We start from the raw sequence: 25,005 nt of genomic DNA on the forward strand, positions 1-25,005 counted from the left end.
GAAGCCTATTCACGATGAGCAGGTTTAACATTTGGAATGAAAATGGGGAATTTAAATCAGATTGCTGAAGTCCATTTTTTACCACCACAAATGTTCTCTGATTTAACACGAGTCATTATGCAAACACAGCTTTTTAGTAGCCCAAGGCTGTGGCACTGCATCTCAGTGCAAGAGACGTCACTACAGTCCCTGGTTTGATTCCAGTCTGATCTGGCTGTGATTGGGAGTCCCATAGGGTGGCACACAGTTGGCCCAGCATTGGCTGGGGTAGGCCATCATTGTAAATAAGAATTTGCTCTTAACTGACTTGCATAGTTAAATTAAAAATATATATTTGCATAAGGCATGCATTTTGGTTGTTGTGGAATAGCCTAGTATGTATGTTTAAAATACATATTGGGAGTCAGAACATATGTAAGACAGGTAAGACATGTTTGGTAACTGAAGCTCGCTGGTGACAAGAGGAGGCTCAGACAGGCTTAACCAGGGTAATACTAGTCTACCTAGGCTTCACCCTGCCCTCTACACTCGGACACATCTGCTCTATATAGGTCAATGTATGGGACTAACCCTAATCCTGCCTCCTATCATCAAGGACCTCAGCCACCCGAGCCAGCCGAGTCACCCCCCTACCTTCTAGAAGGCAGAGACACAACAGGCACATCAAAGCTGTGACCGAGAGATTGAAACCACTAGCCGGCCTCCGCACAGTACCCTGCCCTGAACTTTACTCACTGTTACTAGCCGGGCTACCACAGTACCCTGCCCTGAACTTTACTCACTGTTACTAGCCGGGCTACCACAGTACCCTGCCCTGAACTTTACTCACTGTTACTAGCCGGGCTACCACAGTACCCTGCCCTGAACTTTACTCACTGTTACTAGCCGGGCTACCAACAGGTACTCAACCTGCACCTTAGAGACTGCTGACCTATGTCCATAGTCCCTGGACACTGGTAGTAGCCTGGGCTTCAGACTTTGCTTATGTTGTTTTAAGAGGTGAGGGGAAAGCCTGTGGCTGAGGGTTGAAACAACATGGTAGACACTGCATACAGACAGAGAGAGAGAGAGAAGCTGAACAAATATACTTCATCCATACTATCCTTGTTTATTTTTCCATTCCTATAAGATTATTTCACTCAAGTTAATGCGTCTTATTAGGTTAGTATTTCATTGGAAGGCTGGTTGGATGCCCAAAGACTTTTCCTTGTTTCAGTTAGACTATCCCTTCATAAAAGCCCATTATTGCACTGTGTGAGAATGAAGTGTTCATATTTCCACAGATCCTTGATACTTGGAACGGTCATGGATTCAAAATATGACATATGTACGAGCTGTTGTCCCGTGTGGCTCAGTTGGTAGAGCATGGCGGCTTGCAACACCAGGGTTGTGGGTTCAATTCCCTAATCTCTCTAGATTAGAGCGTCTGCTAAATGACTAAAATGTAACTGTGCAGTAGGTACACTCCTGAGTTGGTTATTACAGTACATAGGTGAACATGGAGACATGTTGTTCACTAAATGAAGTCTCCCTGTAATTTGAAGGCTATTGTATTGTACTGAATATTTGTATCATGTGTCTCGGGCATACAATACACAGTAAGATAAGTAACACAGGGTTAAACTGTATGTGTGTGTGTGTGTGTGTGTGTGTGTGTGTGTGTGTGTGTGTGTGTGTGTGTGTGTGTGTGTGTGTGTGTGTGTGTGTGTGTGTGTGTGTGTGTGTGTGTGTGTGTGTGTGTGTGTGTGTGATGTCCATCCACTGTGTTCAGTAGTGAGGATCACAGTCCTCCAGTAGGCTGTCAGTGATGTAGTTGACGTTGAGTATCTCCTGGTAGTATTGTTTCTCCTCAGCTGTGTTGACTGTCCAGCCCACCACCTCAACCCCTCTCTGGGCCCAGTACTGGACATAGTCCCTGGGGGTGGAAGAGAGAGTCAATAAGGAATCAATGGCCAATCAAATCAATGCATGTTATGTGAAATGTAAATGAGATGTTGTGTAATAAAGGGAGACTTAGTGATTTTAGCCCTTTATCTACTTCCAAAGAGTCAGATGACCTCGTGCAGTGGAGGCTGCTGAGGGGAGGACGGCAACATCATAATGGCTGGAACTGAGCGAATGTAATGACAAACACATGGAAACAATGTGCTTGATGTTGTTGATACCTTTCCACTCCAGCCATTACCACGTGCCCATCCTCCACTATTACGGTGCCGCCACCACCCCCAAAATGAACTCACGGATACCATTTCTATGTCTCTGTGTCCAGTATGAAGGAAGTTAGAGGTACTTTCGTGAGCCAATGCTAACTAGCGTTAGCGCAATGACTGGAGGTCTATGGGTATCTGCTAGCATGCTAGATAAAATCCCAAAGTATCCCTATAACAGTGGTTATTGAGGGTGTGTACACTTCAAACAGCTAACGATGTGGGTAACCGTTGCGACGTGTAGTAACAACAAAGCAGCAGTACATAAGGGCTAGAGCAGCAAATATTTCCTTTCATCAGAGGATACATCGCTCCTCCAAGCAGAATCATGTCATTATATAGAGGTCTAAAGTAGTGCACTATATAGGGAATGGACATAACCCCCTCAGGAGGTTGAAAAGATTACGGCTGCACCATTGAGAGCATCTTGACTTGTTGCATCACTGCTTGGTATGGCAACTGCACCACCCTCGAAGGCGCTACAGAGGTTGGTGTGGACAGCCCAGTGCATCACTGGGGCCGAGCTCCCCTACCATACAGGACCTCTATATCAGGCAGTGTGAAAGGAAGGCCTCGTCAATTATCTTGAAAAAAATGTATACTTAAACTGGAAATCAACCAATCCTCTGTCGTTAACACAATGGAAAGGTTAAATGCTTTATTATCTCAATGTTAAAAGTACCTGGCCGACAGAGAAACAAAATGGTTCAGTTTGAGGTCATGTGGCAGAGAGAGATGCGGGCGCTGGAGATGGAGGTGTGAGCAGGTGGGTCTCGGCAGGTGTGATGTAGTTGATGTTTGTATGTGTATGTTTTATATTGTAAAAAAATTAAAAAGTACAAAAACAAAGACCCTGAAAATCATTAAAGACTCCGGCCATCCAAGCCATGGACTGTTTTCTCTGCTTCCTCACGGCAAGTGGTGCCGGTGTATCAAGTCTGACACCAACAGGCTCCTGAACAGCTTCTATCACCAAGCCATAAGACTGCTAAATAGCTAACAAATGGCTACCCAGACGATCCGAGTTGACTCTTGAATGTTTTTATTTTTTGCACTGTCTTTATGCACACTCACCAGACTCTACACACTCACTCATTTATATTGACTTTACGCACACATACAATCATCATATACTCTGCTGCTACTCTGTTTATCATATATTCTGATGCATAGTCACCTTACCCCTATACATATCTACCTATATAGATCCAGTATCCCTGTACATTATAATATGGTACTGACCCTGTATATAGTATGTTTACCCCTATACATATCTACCTCTATAGATCCAGTATCCCTGTACATTATAATATGGTACTGACCCTGTATATAGTATGTTTACCCCTATACATATCTACCTCTATAGATCCAGTATCCCTGTACATTATAATATGGTACTGACCCTGTATATAGTATCCTTACCCCTATACATATCTACCTCTATAGATCCAGTATCCCTGTACATTATAATATGGTACTGACCCTGTATATAGTATCCTTACCCCTATACATATCTACCTCTATAGATCCAGTATCCCTGTACATTATAATATGGTACTGACCCTGTATATAGTATCCTTACCCCTATACATATCTACCTCTATAGATCCAGTATCCCTGTACATTATAATATGGTACTGACCCTGTATATAGTATCCTTACCCCTATACATATCTACCTCTATAGATCCAGTATCCCTGTACATTATAATATGGTACTGACCCTGTATATAGTATGTTTACCCCTATACATATCTACCTCTATAGATCCAGTATCCCTGTACATTATAATATGGTACTGACCCTGTATATAGTATGTTTACCCCTATACATATCTACCTCTATAGATCCAGTGTCCCTGTACATTATAATATGGTACTGACCCTGTATATAGTATGTTTACCCCTATACATATCTACCTCTATAGATCCAGTATCCCTGTACATTATAATATGGTACTGACCCTGTATATAGTATGTTTACCCCTATACATATCTACCTCTATAGATCCAGTATCCCTGTACATTGTAAATACGATATTGGAACTAACCATATATACAGTTGAAGTCGGAAGTTTACATACACTTAAGTTGGAGTCATTACAATTTGTTTTTCAACCACTCCACAAATTTCTTGTTAACAAACTATAGTTTTGGCAAGTCGGTTAGGACATCTACTTAGTGCATGACAAGTCATTTTTCCAACAATTGTTTACAGACAGATTATTTAACTTAATCACAATTCCAGTGGGTCAGACGTTTACATACACTAAGTTGACTGTGCCTTTAAACAGGTTGGAAAATTCAAGAAAATTATGTCATGGCTTTAGAAGCTTCTGATAGGCTAATTGACATCATTTGAGTCAATTGAAGGTGTATCTGTGGATGTATTTCAAGGCCTACCTTCAAACTCAGTGCCTCTTTGCTTGTCATCATGGGAAAATCAAAAGAAATCAGCCAAGACCTCAGAAAAAAAATTGTAAGCCTCCACAAGTCTGGTTCATCCTTGGGAGCAATTTCCAAACGCCTGAAGGTACCATGTTCATATGTACAAACAATAGTACCCAAGTATAAACACTGTGGGACCACGCAGCCGTCATACCGCTCAGGAAGGAGACGCGTTCTGTCTCCTAGAGATGAACGTACTTTGGTGCGAAAAGTGCAAATCAACACCAGAACATCAGCAAAGGACCTTGTGAAGATGCTGGAGGAAACGGGTACAAACGTATTTATATCCACAGTAAAACAGGTCCTATATTGACATAACCTGAAAGGCCGCTCAGCAAGGAAGAAGCCACTGCTCCAAAACCGACATAAAAAACCCAGACTATGGTTTGCAACTGCACATGGAGACAAAGATCGTACTTTTTGGAGAAATGTCCTCTGGTCTGATGAAACAAAAATAGAACTGTTTGGCCGTAATGACCATCATTATGTTTGGAGGAAAAAGGGGGAGGCTTGTAAGACGAAGAACACCATCCCAACCGTGAAGCACGGGGGTAGCAGCATCATGTTGTGGAGGTGCTTTGCTGCAGAAGGGACTGGTGCACTTCACCAAATAGATGGCATCATAAGGTAGGAAAATTATGTGGATATATTGAAGCAACATCTCAAGACATCAGTCAGGAAGTTAAAGCTTGGTCGCAAATGGGTCTTCCAAATTGACAATGACCCCAAGCATACTTCCAAAGTTGTGGCAAAATGGCTTAAGGACAACAAAGTCAAAGTATTGGAGTGGCCATCGCAAAGCCCTGACCTCAATCCCATAAAAAATTTGTGGGCAGAACTGAAAAAGCGTGTGCGAGCAAGGAGGCCTACAAACCTGACTCCGTTACACCAGCTCTGTAAGGAGGAATAGGCCAAAATTCACCCAACTTATTGTGGGAAGCTTGTGGAAGGCTACCCGAATCATTTGACCCAAGTTAAACAATTTAAAGGCAATACTACCAAATACTAATTGAGTGTATGTAAACTTCTGACCAACTGGGAATGTTATGAAATAAATAAAAGCTGAAATAAATCATTCTCTCTACTATTATTCTGACATTTCATTCGTAAAATAAAGTGGTGATCCTAACTGACCTAAGACAGGGAATTTTTACTAGGATTAAATGTCAGGAATTGTGAAAAACTGAGTTTAAATGTATTAGGCTAAGGTGTAGGTAAACTTCCGACTTCAACTGTAGCTTACTTACGTTCTCGTGATCTTCTTACATTTCTTGTGTTTTTATTCTACCTTCATTTATTTTATAGTACTACATTGATATTGATAACTCACAGTGATATGAAGTTCTTCTGCACCAGGAAGGCAGAGACGCCACAGAGGTTCCAGAGCAGGTGGTGGTGGGCCCAGTCCACTATCACGTCTAGCACCTGCATCCAGTGGTGTTTCCATAGCGACGAGAAGCGCGGCGTGCCGTCACCCAACCGACTAAGGCTCCATGGCCGGTGGGTCAGCGCCGTCACCACTTCCGGGTCAGCCTGACGCATCTGGGATCAGGGGTTAGAGGGCAATGGAGAGAAAGAGAGAAGGGATTTTACTACAAGTTTATCAGGTCAAATCTTTCAAATGTCTATCTGTAATCTAATGTTCTTCCCATAGCGAAGCTGAAATGAAAATGGCTGCCATTTCATGGAAACTTAAATCCATTGTTAGTGCTCTCATACAGAGAGATAGACACATCTAACCCAGTACCCATATAGACAGACAGCCCACTACGATCCTCTTGCCAACCTAACAGCCCACAGTTACCCTGTAGATGACTTTGGGCTCAAAGGAACAGACGATGCTGGTGTTGTAAAGCACAGGGTGTTTCTGATACATCTCCTTTAGGGCTGCCGCTGCCTGGGAGAGGAGAGGAGAAGAACAGAACATGAAAAAGTAATTAATACACTTTCTGTTTGTTTGTAGAGTCTGTGTGTATATGTGTACCTCTCAGACCCACTGGTGAGCCAGCAACTGTTGGGGGTCAGTTAGATCAGTGTTTCCCAGACTGTGGGGCGTGCAAAGGGGTCGGCAGAGGGGCTGCAGAGTCGTCGCCTACCCCCCCAAAAGGAACTCAGTCGGGCCTTAAACTTCCTCTTGAATGTTGCAATAGTTGAATGCACGAGGTGCAATTTCGAAAATTGGGTTGGGCATCATCAGTTCCTCTTGTCATGTTAGTCATTGCAGACCTTAGAGAGATAGTTATAACTTATCAGAATTGTCTTATTGTATGAGTCACTCAGATATGACATGAACACACAATGTGAAGAATTGTGGGATATTAGCTTTAAAACAGCAAAAGATGTTCCCCCAATGATGGAAGAGGGGCCGGAGTGGAACAGTTTGGGAACCACTGAGTTAGATGACTGCTCTCAATTCTCAGTTTCCTGAACTGAAGTGGACCACTGACTAAAACAACAGGCTTTCAATGGGCCTAGCTGGTCCATGACTGGTCTAAAAGTGTACTGTTAAACAGCAAACAACAGAATTATCAAGCTTAGGCTTAAGAAGAAGACAAAGAAGTACTCAGTAGTGTGAAACTGTGTATATTCACACAAATCTTTATCTGAGGCTCCTGATTGGCTGTACCTCATCTGGGTGACCTTTGACATCAAAGTAGATGGTGAGCTGCAGTTTGATGCATTCCTCCACAGCCTCCTGCAGAGTGGGGACCTTCTCTTCCTGGAACTTGTCACTGTAGGAGCCACATAACATATACCGTGCCATCATTGGTCCTGTCCCAGCTAACTAATAAGCACAGAACTCAATTTAAACCATGATGAGTTATTTATTTGAATATGTGTTTTAGTGTTGGGAACAAAAACGTGCACACGCTGCGACCTCCAGGACCGGAGCTGTCCTACAGTATCACTCCATCTCTCTCTTCCTCTCACCTGAGTCGGTGCTTAGCGGCTGCGTCCAGTTTACTCAGCTCAGAGAAGCTTAGCTGTGTGAGGGGTCCCGACCCGTTGGTGGTTCGGTCTACAGTCTCATCGTGCATCAGAACAGGGACTCCATCTGATGTGAACTCCAAGTCCAGCTCTACGCCGGTCGCCCCGTTCTTATGGGCCTAGAGATGCAGAGAGAGGGAGATGAGACGAGGTTAGAAAATGAGATGGTATGAAGTGAAGCAAGGTGGTGCTTTCTTGACCGGATCGCCATAATCACCTGGAGACTATGTTAGGGGAGAGCGAGGGAGATAGAATGTTGTGGCTTTCAAGAACCACGAATCCTTGTTGAACAAATACTTCTCTCCTCGACTTCCTGACTCACCTCCCGGATGGCAGCCATGGTATTCTCCGGCGCATCATGCCCTCCACCCCGGTGAGCGACTAGGGACACCCCACCCGAAGCAGCGTTCTTAGCGGGCCGAAGCACCTGTCTCGCCTGGCTGGTCGGGACTTGGGGAAAACGGAACATGATCAGAAAGGCATAGAGGCAGGCGGTGAGGGCGGTGGACCATATCGTGCTACGTGTTCCGAGGAGAACGAACGCGAACACCACAGATAATAGGGCGATTTCGTCTCCGAGTTGCAGCATTTTTGCGCCGGGTCCATACGGTCACTGACTCACAATTCTGCGGTGTAGACTGTTCAACACACTTCTGCTATGCTGTTGGACAGACATCAGCGCATTAACACTGTCACAAAGTTACCAGTTCTTAATATGCCAATGAGGTTGGAAAGATGTCTCAATATTGTTCCAGTTGGCTGCAAGCAGTGACACTTCTTTGGAAGATCGGCACTAAGGATTCCACCGAAGATTGTCTTGACATGCCTTCTTCAGTCTATGCAGAAGCAAGACACAAAATAATTCAGTGGCTACATTTGAAATCGTTAGCGTAGTTTCACAACATCCTATTTACATGATCAAACAGCAACATTGTTGCCTCATAACTGTCATATTGGACCTCCCACCTTCCGTTTTAATAGGTTTATGGAACCTAAAGTTTAAATAAAATGTGTAAGACTTGCGCAATAAATATCATGCTTTTCAAAAATAATTATTGTTCACATTTATGAATATTAAAGATAAAAGTAATTTCACAAATACTTTATTTTGACCATATGTCGCTCTGCCCACAAGAGGGCGGAATTGCTCTTGGAACATTGCGTAAATTACTTCCTGTGCCAAAGTGCAAGGTCTGACCTAGCCATCTGGCTAACAGTGTGAATGATACCTTCCTGAGATGTTTTCTCACATATTTTGCAAGACAGAAGCCAGCTAACATGGTTGGTAAATTAGTTATTTCTTATTGTCGTTTGACTCAATATTAGACTATCAGTTGTATAGCCATTAATATAGAATAGAGTACAACTGAATACGTTAGAATAAATTGGATGAATGAGGATGCAGCAAAATAATTGGTTCTCTGTTGTATGGCTTCTTGCTCTCTAAACAGCTTGTAGTTTTAAACCAAAAAAGTATTTTTGTATTTCTCATGTCTCCATCTGTTGCCCTCTGCCCCTCTCCTGCTATCTCTACCCTATTTCTCTCCCCTACCCTCTCTCTGTCTCTATCCCACAGCATAGGTCTACAACACTCTTCCCTCGGCTGTCCTTCCATGTGCTGGCCCACTGCAGAGGATACTGTGTGTTGAGAGGCAGCTCAAGGTCGCTAATCTGTGGCCCACAACCCCATGTAGTCAGCCGACTGGACCCAAGATGGACGCCTAGTATCCAACACAGCTACCCAGTACCCCCATCCCCCCACGTCACTGCTCTCGCCAAATACTCTGACTTATCCACCCAAAAATACAACCTCATCTACTCCTTACCTCACATCAAACTCCTGAGAGCGGTCTCCCGACTCAAACTGCTCCAAACCGGAATCACCATGCTCTTACTCCCGCCCGTCTACTACATGTATTCCCAAGTAGATGCTTCGTACCTACTGGTTAGCTACAGCACGGGGATAGCGGCGTTCGCCGCCATCATGCTCTACTCGGCCAGTCACTACCTGAGACGCGTCGTCGGGATGATGTACCTGGATGAGTCCCAGACGACGCTGAAAGTGTCTCACCTGACGTTCTGGGGAAGCAGGAAGGACGTGTGTCTGCCCGTGACGGACGTTATGACTCTGGGGGACACCGGGGACTCCATAGGGGAGACTATACTGACGTTGAAGCGATATAGTAGTTCTGAGACGCTGTACTTCTCGACTAGACTGGGACGTGTGGTGGATAGGCAGGCCTTTGAGAAAGTGTTTGGGACTTTGATTTGATGTTTTTATAGGGCTTTTCAGAGCCAAACCAAGCTGTACTGAGTCGGACAGAGCCCAGCCAAGCATCCACTATAGTTCCTGGAACTGTGATGAAAAGATCTGAGCCTGCAGTTAGGTTCGGGTCGACACAGTGGTGTGAAAAGGGTATTTTATGTTGTGAGCATTTGAAATGTTGTATATTTTGCAGCTAAAGAGATGCCTGCCTACATATGCTGCAGTCTGTTCTGCCACATTTCTTGACTACTGTGTGCGACCAAAAGAAACCGTGACATTTGTGTTGGACAGCTGCTCAGACTCACAGCCTTCAATAAACACACCCTGATTATTTAAGCAAAAATATTTGTTATTTTAAGGTACAGTACACAAAACACTATACAGAAAATGTCTACAGTTATTTGACCTTTAGAAAGTCCATTGCAATCAATCAGCCCACAGTCAATTATGGAAATAATTTTCTTAAAGCGTTGGAGTGAAATAATGTACAGTAATATACAGGAGTGTATACCCTGATGGTCATCGATGAAGATCTTGAAGAACCATCTGGCCATATACCCTTAATCTCCACCCAGCACAGCCAGAAGAGGACTGGCCACCCCTCAGAGCCTGGTTCCTGTCTAGGTTTCCTCCTAGGTTCCTGCCTTTCTAGGGAGTTTTTCCTAGCCGCAATGCTATTACATCTGCATTGCTTGCTCTTTGGAGTTTTAGGCTGGATTTCTGTAAAAGCACTTTGTGACAACTGCTGATGTAAAAAGGGCTTTATAAATACATTTGATTGATTGGAGGAGTGTCAACCTCTTCACTGCAGATTGACAGAGTAGGGGTCTGTTTGAGCAGGGCCACATTGGATTCCTGTGTAGACTCTACTTGAGCTCAGCGATAGCATCATTAAAGATATCCAGGAAGAGATGAGCATGGTGTTCCGTGAACACCAGAGCTGGTCGGAACCGGATAGACTGGGTTCCACAGCCCCCTAGAACCACACCTGGAACAAGAAAACAACATCATAAATAGTATTCATTCTTTACTAACGAGCCAACGAATCACTTGATAGTACCTTATCGATACTAAGCTAGTAAATATTATGCTGGATATTGTCCTGCATGCCTTGAATCATTTGATAATCTTGCTAAATTGATAGTCTTATTCTTCTAGGTTATTCATCACATCCTACATGCTAAGATTCTTACCCTTATTCCTGGCCTGGAGGATTCATCACATCCTACATGCTAAGAGTCTTACCCTTATGCCTGGCCTAGAGGACTCATCACATCCTACATGCTAAGAGTCTTACCCTTATTCCTGGCCTAGAGGATTCATCACATCCTACATGCTAAGAGTCTTACCCTTATTCCTGGCCTGGAGGATTCATCACATCCTACATGCTAAGAGTCTTACCCTTATTCCTGGCCTTGAGGATGAGGTTGTTGCGTGTGTCTTCATCCTTAACATCGATGGCACAGAACGTCCCAATGCCCCTCGCTCTACTGAGCAGGTGGGGGTACTTATCCTTGAAGAGAGAGGAGCGGGGTGATGCATGCTATGTCTCCCACACACACACACTACAAACAACCACTCTCCCTCTACTCACAACACAACCACAGTAAATATCAAACAGTGATCATTCTTCACTCCCCTAACAGTGACTCCTGACCTTTGACCCTAACTCACCTGTAGGTTGTAGAGTCCCTCCAGCATGACCTTGCCTGACCTCTTGGCCTGGTCCAGCAGGTTCTCTGTCTTGATGACCTTTATGACCTCGGTCAGCAACAGGTTCTTAGTGTGGTCTCCAAGCCACGTGTTGAAGATCCTGAACGGCTGGAGAAGAAAATAACAAAGGAGAGGAGAGAAGAAGCAGAGAGGAGAGATGAGAGAAGAGCAGAGAAGAGAAAGAAGAGGAGAAAAGAGAGGAGAGAAGAGAAAGTAAATAAGGTTAAAAGGTTGATAAAGAAGTACCACACATACACCCACACACACATACACACACTACCTTGTCAGGCTGAAAGCTATCTTTCTGGTAGTATCCTCCTGTCAGCATCTTCTTGCTGAAGGAGACGATGTCAGCGGGGTCGTCCAATCCCCAGTGCTCGTGGGCCCAGAATTTCCCCGTAGACCCGCCCCCTGTCTGCACCTCATCCACTAGGAAGGCACAGCCATGCTGACGGACACACAAAGGTCAGTAGGTTGAAATGACTAAAGACCTGTGTAATTACAATACTGTTTACAGTGTACTTACACAGTAAAGTACTGATTTCTAGATGAGTGTACCTTGATAGCTTCATATTATTTACCAATCAATGTATTTAGTGAAGTATTTGATAAAACCCACCTTGGTAGGTGGCTTATACCAAGCCTCAATTAATGGAATTCTACTCAATATCTACAAATTGGATCATTTTCATTAACAATCAAGAGATTCAAATCAAATCAGTTAGATTGTCAGCATGATTCATATCCCTCCAGATGCTCTGTACTCTGTCTATAACCAGTAAGGATCCTTACTCTACCTTCTTGGTGATTCCCCTGAGCTTCCTGTAGAAGTCGAAGGAGGCGTGGTTATCCCCTCCCTCTGCCTGGATTGGCTCGATCACCACCCCCGCCACGTGCCGACCCTTCTGATTCCACTTCACTATCAGGTCCTCCGCCTGAGATGGGAGGGATTGAACGAGGGATGAGAGGAATAGAGGCAAGAATGAAGGTCAGGGGGGAGAATGAAAGAAAGGATAGTTCAGATGGATGAAAAAAGTTGGAAGATGAGTAGGAATGAGGGACGAGTCAAAAGGGATGGATAAAAGTTAGAAGGATCAGGGGAATGGATTGATGAGAGGAATAAGGGATGAGAGTCAGTTGGATGCTCAGATTAGGAAGAAGATACTGTATAGAGAGGGAGCGACTCAGACCTCCTCCAGGCAGCGGGCCTCCTCCTGTGCGTTCTCCCTTTCAAACTGGTCCAGGGGGTACCTCAGCTGGGGGAAGGGGGCGATGGGCCAGTCAAAAGACGGCACATCTAGCTTCTGGATGGCCTTGGTGTGAGTGGTGGCCAGACAGCCTGGGAGAATAGGAGAGCCTTGAGTTCAGACTTGATATTATGTGGCTCTAAAACCTATGTACTGGCATTGCAATGACCTACATCCCAGTTGAAAGTACTTTGTGTACCCATTTCAGTACCCTAGTCAGACTGTATCAGCCTAAGTAATTACTATGTAAGTACATATTAAAGTCTTACCCAGAGTTCTTCCGTGAAATCCGCCCATAAAGGACAGAAGAGTCAGGTCAGGGCAGCCAGGAACCTGGAAATAGAACGAGAACACCAGACTGAGAAACTGCTGGCCCTATATAACATAATTACAAACCGGAGAGTTGTGAGGGAGCGTGAGTTACCTACCTGGTTGATGACACTAGTTCTTACTTCCTCTGGAGTTGGTTCCGGAGTTCCTCTCATCTTGTTCTAAGAAACACATAGAGTAAAAGCCTGCTATATATACAGGTCATATTTAATATAGACTTTATAAATGTGTTACTGTCCATGGTCCTGCCCTTACTCTGTACCAGATGAAGATGGCTTTGTAGGCGTTCTCATTGGAGCAGGATCCACAGGCCATGGTCTGGACCCGGCTGAAACCCTTGGGTGCCACCTAGTGGACAAAGGGAGGAAGCGCACCAGTCATGTCAGCACTTGAGTTATTTGATTTCATTCCATTTATTCTTGGGTTTGAATCCGTTAAAAAAGTACAAAGTCCAGGGTATAACACAATACAGTATCATAGAACACATATTTCCAATGTTGTCCTCTGTGTCCTGATATGTGTAGAAAATGTATGCATGGTTAGTAATAGTGTTAAACAGGCTGTGATGTTATATTCCGAGGTGTATTTGATATCAAACTTACTGCCATCAGGCCGTTGACAAGCTTCTCAGAGAATTGCTCTGGTGGCATCATCCCAAGTGCTGGTCGGTTGACAAACGTTCCCTGATACAGATTGTAGAAAACAGTTACACATTATCAATGGCAAATCTAATGGTTTTCAATTCTCAACATCAACTTTGATGCTTACCATATTTTTCGGATCCGTCATGACTTTTGTGAGTGCCGGGTGATTGTATCCTGGAAATCACAGAGAGAAAAACGTACATTTGAAGTCTTTGGGTCTTTCAGTGCTTTGACTTATCCTTGTGGTCCAAGAGTTTTTCTTGACCACGTGACCTGACCAGGAACAACTCTGGGTCCTATAGAATAGAATACCCACCTATGGGTATGGATGCGATCTGGGTGTAGACATCCAGCATACGGTTCCCATCCACGTCCACCAGGTAGTTACCTTTACTCTCCTCATAGTCACAGAAGAAGTTCACCTGGACAACACTCTGTAGAGGGGGACAGAGATGTTCAAGAGGGACAGAGATGTTCGAGAGGGACAGAGAAGAGGCTATCTTCACTGGTACCGTTGCACATGACTCATCGTACAAATCCGATATGATATGACTTGTGGACAGAGGACGTCAAGGAGAATAAGACACTTTTTTCACGACGTGGACATTTCTCTTCACCGCCTCTCTTTTTGTCCTTCAGCAGTGACATGACATTTCATTCATATTATATCATATAAATCTGAGTGTGTTTTGTGTATTTCTTACCTGAATCGCCTCCAGTTGTTGTGCTAGGATCTGTGGAGAACAACAGTAGAGATGAACGGATACTACCAGTACTTAAGAAACAAGCATGTCCTGAATTTAAAGTGCTTTGAATGGCTTCTTCTATCATATGTGTAATTGATTGATCCCTGAGAGCTTTGGCCTGGCCAAGATATTTCACAAACATTCATAGACCGTTTTAAATTGTTAAAAAATATGTTGTTCCCCTTACCATCCCTGCTACCCTAACTAACAGACAACAATACGGCTAGACAGTTGGCACATTACAGTGAGGGACAGATTTACTAAGCATTTTCACTACTGCATAGTTTGCACTTGTTTTTTTCCATACGAGAATGAAAAACAATCCCATAAAACTGTCTTTTATAGTGTCATTTTTCTTGCCTTAGAAAACGTGTGATAAACTTAGTATGTCTGGTCCTAGGTGTGGTATGGTCGAGAGTTGATCTATTGAATTACCTTAGATCTGGGCCCTGGAACCTCAGTCTTCATACAAGGACCATCAAACTCAACTTCCTCAACTCTTTTAGCTGTTGTTTGTTGATGGCGGTATCCTACGGAAAATGTGAACGAGATTCTATGGGTTATTTGAGTTATGAAGTTTTGTGCCAACGCCAAAAACACATCCAATCAGTGGGAAGTCACAAGACAGTACGGCAAATCACAAATATCTCACGAGGAAGCTAGATATTAATCTGGAAGGAGTGGGATCAAGAGGAGTGCAGAGGTGGGAATTAATGATCAACTGTGTTTTCCAGTTGTGTCTGGTTCTGGCAAGTTGAATGGCCATTATGGGTCAAAGACCTGATGCTTATTTGACTGACAGAATGAGCCAGTATGCTACTGCAGGAAATGAATCCTGCAGCAACAGGGTAATTCATGGACATTTTTGTAGGGTTTGATCCATTTTTCATAAGCGAAAATCAAGTCCGACATTTTCAAAGTGGAAATTACAAACTTCAGAAGCCTTTTTAAACCTCAAATACACACGTTTAAAATGTCCTGCGTTGCAGGAAAGTTCTTCTGCAACAGGGTGATCAAATTAAGATACAACATAATGTAGCGATGCATTCAGAAACTCACAAGACATTCCACAATCTCCTTTCTTCCAATTGTCATTGTGTTCAACTTATTAGTTATTACCATAATGTTGAATATGTACAATCTTTCTATAAATAGCATGTGAGAAGCCAGCATTACCTATCACTAAACAGCAAATTCTCCAGTGTAAAAAAAAAGAAAAAACAGTGTTAAATCAACACTGAAAGTGTGGATCCATATACATTTTAGTCATTTAGCAGACGCTTTTATTCAGAGCAACTTACAGTAGTGAATGCATACATTTCATACATTTTTTCCCCCGTACTGGTCCCCCATGGGAATCGAACCCACAACCCTGGTGTTGCAAACACCATGCTCTACCAACTGAGCCACACAGGAACAGTGTTAAATTAACACACTGCTTCGTGTAAAGCCTTATTGAAATATTTCCCAGAGTGCCTTGCCTTTCGAGTATATTGTAGAGTTACCACCCATGACTGTATTTGTTAGTGACAGAGACATGGTTGTTGCATTCATCCATTTTGCTAGATCTACTATGGTAAGTCATATAGAAGTTTCTCTCCTCTTACCTGAAGCAGACAACCCAAGGCTGGGTCTCAGAGAAGATGCAAGACGGCGGTTTAGAATACTGGAGGCCATGCTCCTCAGCTACCGCTGTAGCAAGAATGAAGAATGCAAAAAAAGGTTGATTTTCAATATTTTCTTGACACTCTGCACATAAATACCAATAGAAAAACCGAATATTTTCTAGGTTATCACACATACAATATACTCTTAAAAATATAATATTCATATCAAATGATGCTGGTTGACTGCGCAGTAGTTTAAAATGTAACAGAAACACTCACTGTGGAAGTGTGAAAATGTGATGCAGGTGGAACCACAAGACTGTATGCCATTGTCTTTACTCCCCAACAGCCTTTTATATCTCAACCACAGCCATTTAGAGAAGCGGGTGTGGAGGTGGGGGCCAATGCGGAATCGTCCGGTATACCACACACCACTATCATTGACTGGACTGCTCTCCTGGACACTAAAGGGTCGAGGTCATGACAGTAATAATTGCAGATACCGGATGGATCAAAATAGGTTGGTTTTAGATTAACTTATTTTTGTAAGAGGACTTCTATGACAGGTGAGGGAGGGTGGGTTTCATGTATTCATTCATTGCTGAGGTCAAGATTCTTACATCCTGAAATGTCCAGTTTTCCTAAATGTCAAACGTTAAGCATACATGCCACCTGTTGGTAGACATTGGAACGACAGATTAACTTGGATTAACATGATTCAGTTGGATTATTATTATGGCATGAAAACATTGAGCTGTAACTGTGACTTGTCTTTATTAAAGCATTCTAGACCCAGATCCTTCCTGGCTAAAGAATCTATGCGTACTACATTCTGGTCTACAGTTTAACACAGGGAGCATTCCCATTACAACTCTTGGAATACAAAAGCGTTGATGAAACACATTTGTCAACATGTTTTTTTTAAATCAGCATTGCATACAGCGGACAGGTTTTCAAATACTGCTTTTCCAAACATATACATATTGTATTGCAATTACATAATTACAAGATCAAAATCTTTGCAACATTTACAGCATAAATAAAGTTGGAAGTTTACATACACCTTAGCCAAATACATCTAAACTCAGTTTTTCACAATCCTGACATTTAATCCTAGTAAAGATTCCCTGTCTTAGGTCAGTTAGGATCACCACTTTATTTTAAGAATGTGAAATGTCAGAATAATAGTAGAGAGAATGATTTATTTCAGCTTTTCTTTCTTTCATTACATTCCCAGTGGGTCAGAAGTTTACATACACTCAATTAGTATTTGGTAGTATTGCCTTTAAATTGTTTAACTTGAGTCAAACATTTTGGGTAGCCTTCCACAAACTTCCCACAATAAGTTGGATGAATTTTGGCCCATTCCTCCTGACAGAGCTGGTGTAACTGAGTCAGGTGTGAAGGCTTCCTTGCTCGCACAAACTTTTTCAGTTCTGCCCACAAATTTTCTATGGGATTGAGGTCAGAGCTTTGTGATGGCCACTCTAATACCTTGACTTTGTTGTCCTTAAGCCCGCTTGCCACAACTTTGGAAGTATGCCTGGGGTCATTGACCATTTGGAAGACCCATTTGCAACCAAGCTTTAACTTCCTGACTGATGTCTTGAGATGTTGCTTCAATATATCCACATAATTTTCCTACCTCATGATGCCATCTATTTTGTGAAGTGCACCAGTCCCTCCTGCAGCAGAGCACCCCCACAACATGATGCTGCTACCCCCGTGCTTCACGGTTGGGATGGTGTTCTTCAGCTTGCAAGCATCCCCCTTTTTCCTCCAAACATAACGATGGTCATGGTGGCCAAACAGTTCTATTTTTGTTTCATCAGACATTTCTCCCAAAAATATGATCTTTGTCCCCATGTGCAGTTGCAAACCGTAGTCTGGCTTTTTTATGCCGGTTTTGGAGCAGTGGCTTCTTCCTTGCTGAGCGGCCTTTCAGGTTATGTCAATATAGGACTCGTTTTACTGTGGATAGATACTTTTGTACCTGTTTCCTCCAGCATCTTCACAAGGTCCTTTGCTGTTGTTCTGGGATTGATTTGCACTTTTCGCACCAAAGTACGTTCATCTCTAGGAGACAGAACGCGTCCCCTTCCTGAGCGGTATGACGGCTGCGTGGTCCCATGGTGTTTATACTTGCGTTCTATTGTTTGTACAGATGAACGTGGTACCTTCAGGCGTTTCAAAATTGCTCCCAAGGATGAACCAGACTTGTGGAGGTCTACAATTTCTTTCTGAGGTCTTGGCGGATTTCTTTTGATTGTCCCGTGATGTCAAGCAGAGTCACTGAGTTTGAAGGTAGGCTTTGAAATACATCCACAGGTACACCTTCAATTGACTCAAATTATGTCAATTAGCCTATCAGAAGCTTCTAAAGCCATGGAATTATTTTCTGGAATTTTCCAAGCTGTTTAAAGGCACAATCAACTTAGTGTATGTAAACTTCTGACCCACTGGAATTGTGATACAGTGAATTATAAGTGAAATAATCTGTCTGTAAACAATTGCTGGAAAAATGACTTGTGTCATGAACAAAGAAGATGTCCTAACCGACTTGCCAAAACTATAGTTTGTTAACAAGAAATTTGTGGAGTGGTTGAAAAACAAATTTTAATGACTCCAACCTAAGTGTATGTAAACTTCCGACTTCAACTGTATATGCCTAAAATACACTGTACTGCAAGTACAGTATAGTTTCAATACACACTTACAGCCATAAATGAAAGTTGAACAATGTAACTATTCAGTGTTGATAACCAGAATAGTGCAGGTGATAAGTACTGAAGAGGACATTACTAAGGAGATCATCTGCATGTAGGCAGTGAAAAGATGAATTAAAGACGGGTTCATACCCTACAACGTTACAGTAACATCATTACTACAACAACCAGCTGGTATCAACACAGCAACAAAGGGAGTGAGAGAAATAAAGAATGAAAAGGATTGAGGGAGGGAACAAGTTCATTAGTCTGGACAAAGCTTGGCCATCCTCCTCCAGAAGTCCACCCTTTCCTTGTTGAGTCTTCCGCGCTTTAAACATATGATTGGCTGAATCAGTCCGTGATAGATCACAGGAGGTACCAGGCAGCCAATCCGGCGACAGCAGCCGCCCAGCTGGCCAGAACCATCTGACCAACAGGATGTCTCAGCAGCATCATGGCTAACTGACAGGCAAAGTTAGTGTTGCCACTGGCCACTAGAGAGAGAGAGAGGAGGAAGAGGAGGAAGAGAAGAAAGAGAAGGATAATAATTCAGTCATTCATGTTCTAATTTCTAGAAACTATCTTGAGTGAAAGATTGCATTGTGACTTCATTCTGTTACTACTGTTAGTACCAAATGTGTTGTCATATGACTTGACATGTCTAATTGATGCCAAACACAGAAAAAGGAGATGTTAAAGTGTGAGAAGTTCAGGCAGGCAGCTTACCCATTTTGGCAGCGTAGTAAGGGCACTTGTTAATGTCTCCGTCCATGTCCTGGGAACCCTGCGTCCAACACCTCCTCCTTGATGCTCTTCCCTACCTCCTCCAGCTCTGTGAACACCTGGGGACAGGTAAGTATCCAACAGCATTAAATCAGCATCTTACGACAAAATCCTACAAACATTTAATGAGTATGATGTTTAAAAGGCCAAACCATGTTCCCAAACCCTTTTACAGAATTTATATTACCCTTATCAAGTGTAATGGCTTCATATCAGTGCTCAAAACAGCTGTTACGCTAACCACAAGACAGCTGTTAGTACTGACATATGATAGGTATCCTATGTGTGGTAGACCACTACTAGCATCGTGAAATCATAGCCTGATCCACCGTCCTGAATAAACCGCGTGGAGCGAAACAGAATGTAAGCTCGCGAGATCAGGATGGTCGAACGAGGTTAATGAAAACCACCCTGATCAATAATATCTTACCTCCATGTTGAACTTGAAGGCCAGGTTAGACTCGGCTATGATCCTCTCCTTGGTCTCCTGGTCCATCTCCAGCTCGTTCATCCTGCTCCTGTACAGCTGTTTAAAGGCCTTGGTGCTGTGGATGCCCTCAAACTGGTAGAAGTGCAGCCCCTCGCTACTAGAGGGCAGCTTCAGCGCCCGCTGTGCTACCTTCATTGGAATAGGGTTAATTTTAATAAATTAATTAAAATCAATTAGAAAATGCTGACACTGATATGTTTGTTAAAATGTTTTTATTATTTTAAAGATGAACTGAAATCACTTTTTTGTTGAGTATAAACCTTCTCCTAAAGCTAATACAATGTCATATAAATGTTATTGTGGACTACAATTCAGTTTCTGTGTTGTAAACTGCCAAAGTGCATCATTGTGGCAGTTGTATCAATATAAGTGTGAAATAAACCCTTTTATGTACCTTCTTAAGGATCTGACCCCCAGAGAGGTCCCCCATGTAGCGGGTGTAGGAGTGGGCCACCAGCAGGACCGGGTCTTCACGTCCCACTTCGTGGATGCGGTCTACATATGGCTGGGTGCCCGGGGAGCAGGTGACCTGGTTCAATCAATCAATCATTCACTTAATCAATCAATCAAATCAGTTACCCAGCCTAGACCCCAAAGAGCAAGCAAAAGCAGAAGCACATTGACTAGAAATAAACTCCCTAGAAGGAAGAAACCGATGACTGATTCACACTATAAGGCCAAACCAAGCCAAGCTGAGCTAAGCTGTACTGGGTTGGCCTGGTTACGCGTCCACAATAGTTACGGTAACTGTGTACTACCAGCACAGTGCGGTTCGGGTCAGCCCTATAGTGTGTACCAGGCACCAGATAGGAACCAGAGGGGTGACCGGTGCCCGTCCTCTTCTGGCTGTACCTGGTTCTCCCAGTCTTCTCCATAGAAGTACTCCAGGTCTTGGGCCAGAGCCTCACGTCGGTGCAGCTCAGTGGGGAAGTAGATGGGGGCAAAATGGGGGTGGTCCCTGTTCCTCTCTATCTCCTCCTCCATGGCAGTATAGACAAAGTATAGCGCCACTGTGCCCCGCTGGAGGGAGGGAGGAGTGGAGGGGAAGAGGGAGAGAGAGAGACAGAAAGAGAGAGAGGGAGATAGAGCAAGTAGGAGAGAGACAGAGGTGAAATATTAACTCACAGGAAGACAGAAATGCAGGTCATATTCAGTTCAGTTCCAGTATATTATTGAATAGAACTGACTAAGGCAGTAAAGTGAAATATGTGAATATTACACATACTGTAGCACTATTTCAATTAGAGGTCGACCGATTAATCGGAATGGCCGATTAATTAGGGACAATTTCAAGTTTTCATAACAATCGGTAATCGGTATTTTTGGCCACCGATTTGCCGATTTAAAAAAATAAAATAATAATAATATTTTTTTACACCTTTATTTAACTCGGCAAGTCAGATTAAGAACACATTCTTATTTTCAATGACGGCCTAGAAACGGGGGTTAACTGCCTTGTTCAGGGGCAGAACAACAGATTTTTACCTTGTCACCTCGGGGATTCGTTTTTGCAACCTTCCGGTTACTAGTCCAACGCTCTAACCACCTGCCTTACATTGCACTCCACGAGGAGCCTGCATGGCAGGCTGACTACCTGTTACGCGAGGGCAGCAAGAAGCCAAGGTAAGTTGCTAGCTAGCATTAAACTTATCTTATAAAAAACTATCAATCTTAACATAATCACTAGTTAACTACACATGGTTGATGATATTACTAGTTTATCTAATGTGTCCTGCGTTGCATATAATCGATGCGGTGCCTGTTAATTTCTCATCGAATCACAGCCTACTTTGACAAACGGGTGATGATTTAACAAGCGAATTTGCGAAAAAAGCACAGTCGTTGCACCAACGTACCTAACCATAAACATCAATGCCTTTCTTTAAAATCAATACACAAGTATATATTTTTAAACCTGCATATTTAGTTAATATTGCCTGCTAACATGAATGTGTCACTTCTCTTGCGTTCCGTGCAAGCAGTCAGGGTATATACAGCAGTTTGGGCCGCCTGGCTCATTGCAAACTGTGTGTAGTCCATTTATTCCTAACAAAGGCCGTAATTAATTTGCCAGAATTGTACATAATTATGACATAACATTGAAGGTTGTGCAATGTAACAGGAATATTTAGACTTAGGGATGCCACCCGCTAGATAAAATACGGAACGGTTCCGTATTTCACTGAAATAATAAACGTTTCGTTTTGTAAATGATAGTTTCCGGATTCGACCATATTAATGACCAAAGACTCGTATTTCTGTGTGTTATTATGTTATAATTAAGTCTATGATTTGATATTTGATAGAGCAGTCTGACTGAGCGATGGTAGGCAGCAGCAGGCTCGTAAGCATTCATTCAAACAGCACCTTTGTGCGTTTTGCCAGCAGCTCTTCGCAATTCTTCAAGCATTGCGCTATTTATGACTTCAAGCCTATCAACCCCCGAGATTAGGCTGGTGTAACCGATGTGAAATGGCTAGCTAGTTAGCGGGTGCGCGCTAATAGCGTTTCAAACGTCATTCGCTCTGAGACTTGGGAGTGGTTGTTCCCCTTGCTCTACATGGGTAACGCTGCTTCGAGGGTGGCTGTTGTCAATGTGTTCCTGGTTTGAGCCCAGGTAGGAGCGAGGAGAGGGACGGAAGCTATACTGTTACACTGGCAATACTAAAGTGCCTATAAGAACATCCAATAGTCAAAGGTATATGAAATACAAATCGTATAGAGAGAAATAGTCCTATAATTCCTATTATAACTACAACCTAAAACTTCTTACCTGGGAATATTGAAGACTCATGTTAAAAGGAACCACCAGCTTCATATGTTCTCATGTTCTGAGCAAGGAACTTAAACGTTAGCTTTTTTACATGGCACATATTGCACTTTTACTTTCTTCTCCAACACTTTGTTTTTGCATTATTTAAACCAAATTGAACAGGTTTCATTATTTGTTTGAGGCTAAATTGATAGTATTTATGTATTATATTAAGTTAAAATAAGTGTTCATTCAGTATTGTTGTAATTGTCATTGTTACAAATAAATAAATTTAAAAAAACGTCTGTTTAATCGGTATCGGCTTTTTTGGGTCCTCCAATAATCGGTATCGGCGTTGAAAAATCATAGTCGGTCAACCTCTAATTTGAATGAAACGTTCTAATCCAACTCAACCATTTGACTGAATAAATGAACAGTTTAAATGAATTTGAGCAGGGGTCAATGTTTAACATGGTTTGTCTGGGCCTGTCAGTTAACCCATTCTTGACCAGCCTTGCAGACTGACCTTAAACAGTTCTCTTTGGATGCGTCCCCTGAGGAAGTCTTTGACAAACTGGCAGTTCTCTGCTCTGTCGTGTGACTCCTTGGTTCCCTCCGCTAGCAACTCTGACAGGTCATCTGGCCTGGGGAGGTGAAGAACAGATGGAGGAACAACAGACAGACACAGTAAAAAAGGTGAAATCATTCACAGGTAAAGACATGCAAGCTGACACTCTTGGTCATAAAATAATGAAGTCCTATATCACTATACAGATTGGTGATGGACGACAGATAAAAAAACAGGTGAAAACTATTAACTGCTAAGGGCATGCAAACATAGCCCATGTTTATATACTCCTTATTACTCATCATCATGGCAACTCCTTATTACTCATCATCATGCCAACTCCTTGTTACTCATCATCATGCCAACTCCTTGTTACTCATCATCATGCCAACTCCTTGTTACTCATCATCATGCCAACTCCTTGTTACTCATCATCATGCCAACTCCTTGTTACTCATCATCATGCCAACTCCTTGTTACTCATCATCATGCCAACTCCTTGTTACTCATCATCATGCCAACTCCTTGTTACTCATCATCATGCCAACTCCTTGTTACTCATTATCATGCCAACTCCTTGTTACTCATTATCATGCCAACTCCTTGTTACTCATCATCATGCCAACTCCTTGTTACTCATCATCATGCCAACTCCTTGTTACTCATTATCATACCAACTCCTTGTTACTCATTATCATACCAACTCCTTGTTACTCATTATCATACCAACTCCTTGTTACTCATTATCATACCAACTCCTTGTTACTCATTATCATACCAACTCCTTGTTACTCATTATCATACCAACTCCTTGTTACTCATTATCATACCAACTCCTTGTTACTCATTATCATACCAACTCCTTATTACTCATTATCATACCAACTCCTTATTACTCATTATCATACCAACTCCTTGTTACTCATTATCATACCAACTCCTTATTACTCATTATCATACCAACTCCTTATTACTCATTATCATACCAAACTTGAGAATGAATTGTCAAGAGCGCAAAAGATCTGGGACCAGGCTAATGAAAACATTCCCTCCATCATTCTTATCATTTCTAATTGTTGTTATTAGGGCCCCAAGTTTTCCCTGACCACCTCACCAATAACCCTGAATCATGATCCATCATTTGACATTGAATAGATTAAAAGGGGTGATAGACAATCCTAATCAATAGGCTACTACTCCTCAGTACCTGAGATTGTCCTCATCATCCTCTACTTCAGTGATGATCTTCCCTCTCATTTGTCTGGTCTTCACCGGTTCTGCTACCTTCTCTGCAGGCATCTTGCTGGTTTGTCCGTCCGTCCGTCTGTCAGTCTGGCTTGTTGGTTGGATGGTTGGTTGGCTGTCCGTCTGTCTGTCAGTCTGGCTTGTTGGTTGGATGGTTGGTTGATTGGCTGTCCGTCTGTCTGTCAGTGTTTTGCTTCTCTGTGGAGGTGAAACAACCAGAGAGCATTTGGTATGACGATAGAGGGATGAGACAGAAACCTTTAAA

At 42.8% G+C, this 25,005-nt stretch overlaps 4 protein-coding genes across 4 annotated transcripts; 1 reads left to right on the forward strand and 3 right to left on the reverse strand.

The window, feature by feature from the left end:
- Positions 1 to 1,087: 1,087 nt before the first annotated feature.
- On the reverse strand, positions 1,088 to 8,604 carry LOC106589785 (glycerophosphodiester phosphodiesterase 1). The gene is made up of 6 exons (XM_014180124.3): positions 7,964 to 8,604; positions 7,585 to 7,760; positions 7,280 to 7,385; positions 6,458 to 6,550; positions 5,984 to 6,195; positions 1,088 to 1,915 (listed from the first exon to the last, which is right to left on the reverse strand). The coding sequence occupies exons 1-6, from the start codon at positions 8,228 to 8,230 to the stop codon at positions 1,768 to 1,770; spliced, it is 1,002 nt and encodes a 333-aa protein (XP_014035599.1). The 5' UTR covers positions 8,231 to 8,604; the 3' UTR covers positions 1,088 to 1,767.
- Positions 8,605 to 8,845: 241 nt separating this feature from the next.
- On the forward strand, positions 8,846 to 10,245 carry tm186 (Transmembrane protein 186). Its single transcript, NM_001140891.1, is given in 2 exon segments — positions 8,846 to 8,922; positions 9,218 to 10,245. Coding segments are annotated over 2 exon segments (699 nt in total). The 5' UTR covers positions 8,846 to 8,919; the 3' UTR covers positions 9,914 to 10,245.
- LOC106564456 (4-aminobutyrate aminotransferase, mitochondrial) lies at positions 10,236 to 16,628 on the reverse strand. The gene is made up of 16 exons (XM_014130562.3): positions 16,474 to 16,628; positions 16,195 to 16,279; positions 15,023 to 15,117; positions 14,546 to 14,575; positions 14,158 to 14,275; positions 13,966 to 14,015; positions 13,800 to 13,880; positions 13,453 to 13,545; positions 13,296 to 13,358; positions 13,137 to 13,200; positions 12,811 to 12,959; positions 12,418 to 12,555; positions 11,901 to 12,068; positions 11,582 to 11,728; positions 11,309 to 11,420; positions 10,236 to 10,895 (listed from the first exon to the last, which is right to left on the reverse strand). Exons 2-16 carry the CDS (start codon positions 16,262 to 16,264, stop codon positions 10,774 to 10,776), a joined length of 1,500 nt encoding a protein of 499 aa, XP_013986037.1. The 5' UTR covers positions 16,265 to 16,279; positions 16,474 to 16,628; the 3' UTR covers positions 10,236 to 10,773.
- Positions 16,629 to 16,966: 338 nt separating this feature from the next.
- Positions 16,967 to 24,794, reverse strand: hmox2a (heme oxygenase 2a). The gene is given in 8 exon segments (XM_082958444.1): positions 16,967 to 19,396; positions 19,629 to 19,681; positions 19,683 to 19,744; positions 20,116 to 20,304; positions 20,570 to 20,704; positions 21,028 to 21,225; positions 23,454 to 23,571; positions 24,703 to 24,794. Coding segments are annotated over 8 exon segments (975 nt in total). The 3' UTR covers positions 16,967 to 19,268.
- Positions 24,795 to 25,005: the final 211 nt, after the last annotated feature.

Source organism: Salmo salar, chromosome 12, assembly GCF_965601325.2.
Source record: "Salmo salar chromosome 12, fSalSal1, whole genome shotgun sequence".
In the NCBI taxonomy this organism is placed as follows: Eukaryota; Metazoa; Chordata; class Actinopteri; order Salmoniformes; family Salmonidae; genus Salmo; species Salmo salar.

Excerpts from the sequence above, each read along its gene's own strand:
- LOC106589785 (XM_014180124.3), bottom strand. The coding sequence starts at position 8,230 with ATGCTGCAACTCGGAGACGAAATCGCCCTATTATCTGTGGTGTTCGCG. Across the intron at positions 7,386-7,584 it reads GCCGCTAAGCACCGACTCAG|TGACAAGTTCCAGGAAGAGA; the intron begins GTGAGAGGAAGA and ends TGGCTCCTACAG. Across the intron at positions 1,916-5,983 it reads CAGAAGAACTTCATATCACT|GGACTATGTCCAGTACTGGG; the intron begins GTGAGTTATCAA and ends TTCCACCCCCAG.
- LOC106564456 (XM_014130562.3), bottom strand. The coding sequence starts at position 16,264 with ATGGCCTCCAGTATTCTAAACCGCCGTCTTGCATCTTCTCTGAGACCC. Across the intron at positions 14,576-15,022 it reads TTCCAGGGCCCAGATCTAAG|ATCCTAGCACAACAACTGGA; the intron begins GTAATTCAATAG and ends TGTTCTCCACAG. Across the intron at positions 14,276-14,545 it reads AACAACTGGAGGCGATTCAG|AGTGTTGTCCAGGTGAACTT; the intron begins GTAAGAAATACA and ends CCCCCTCTACAG.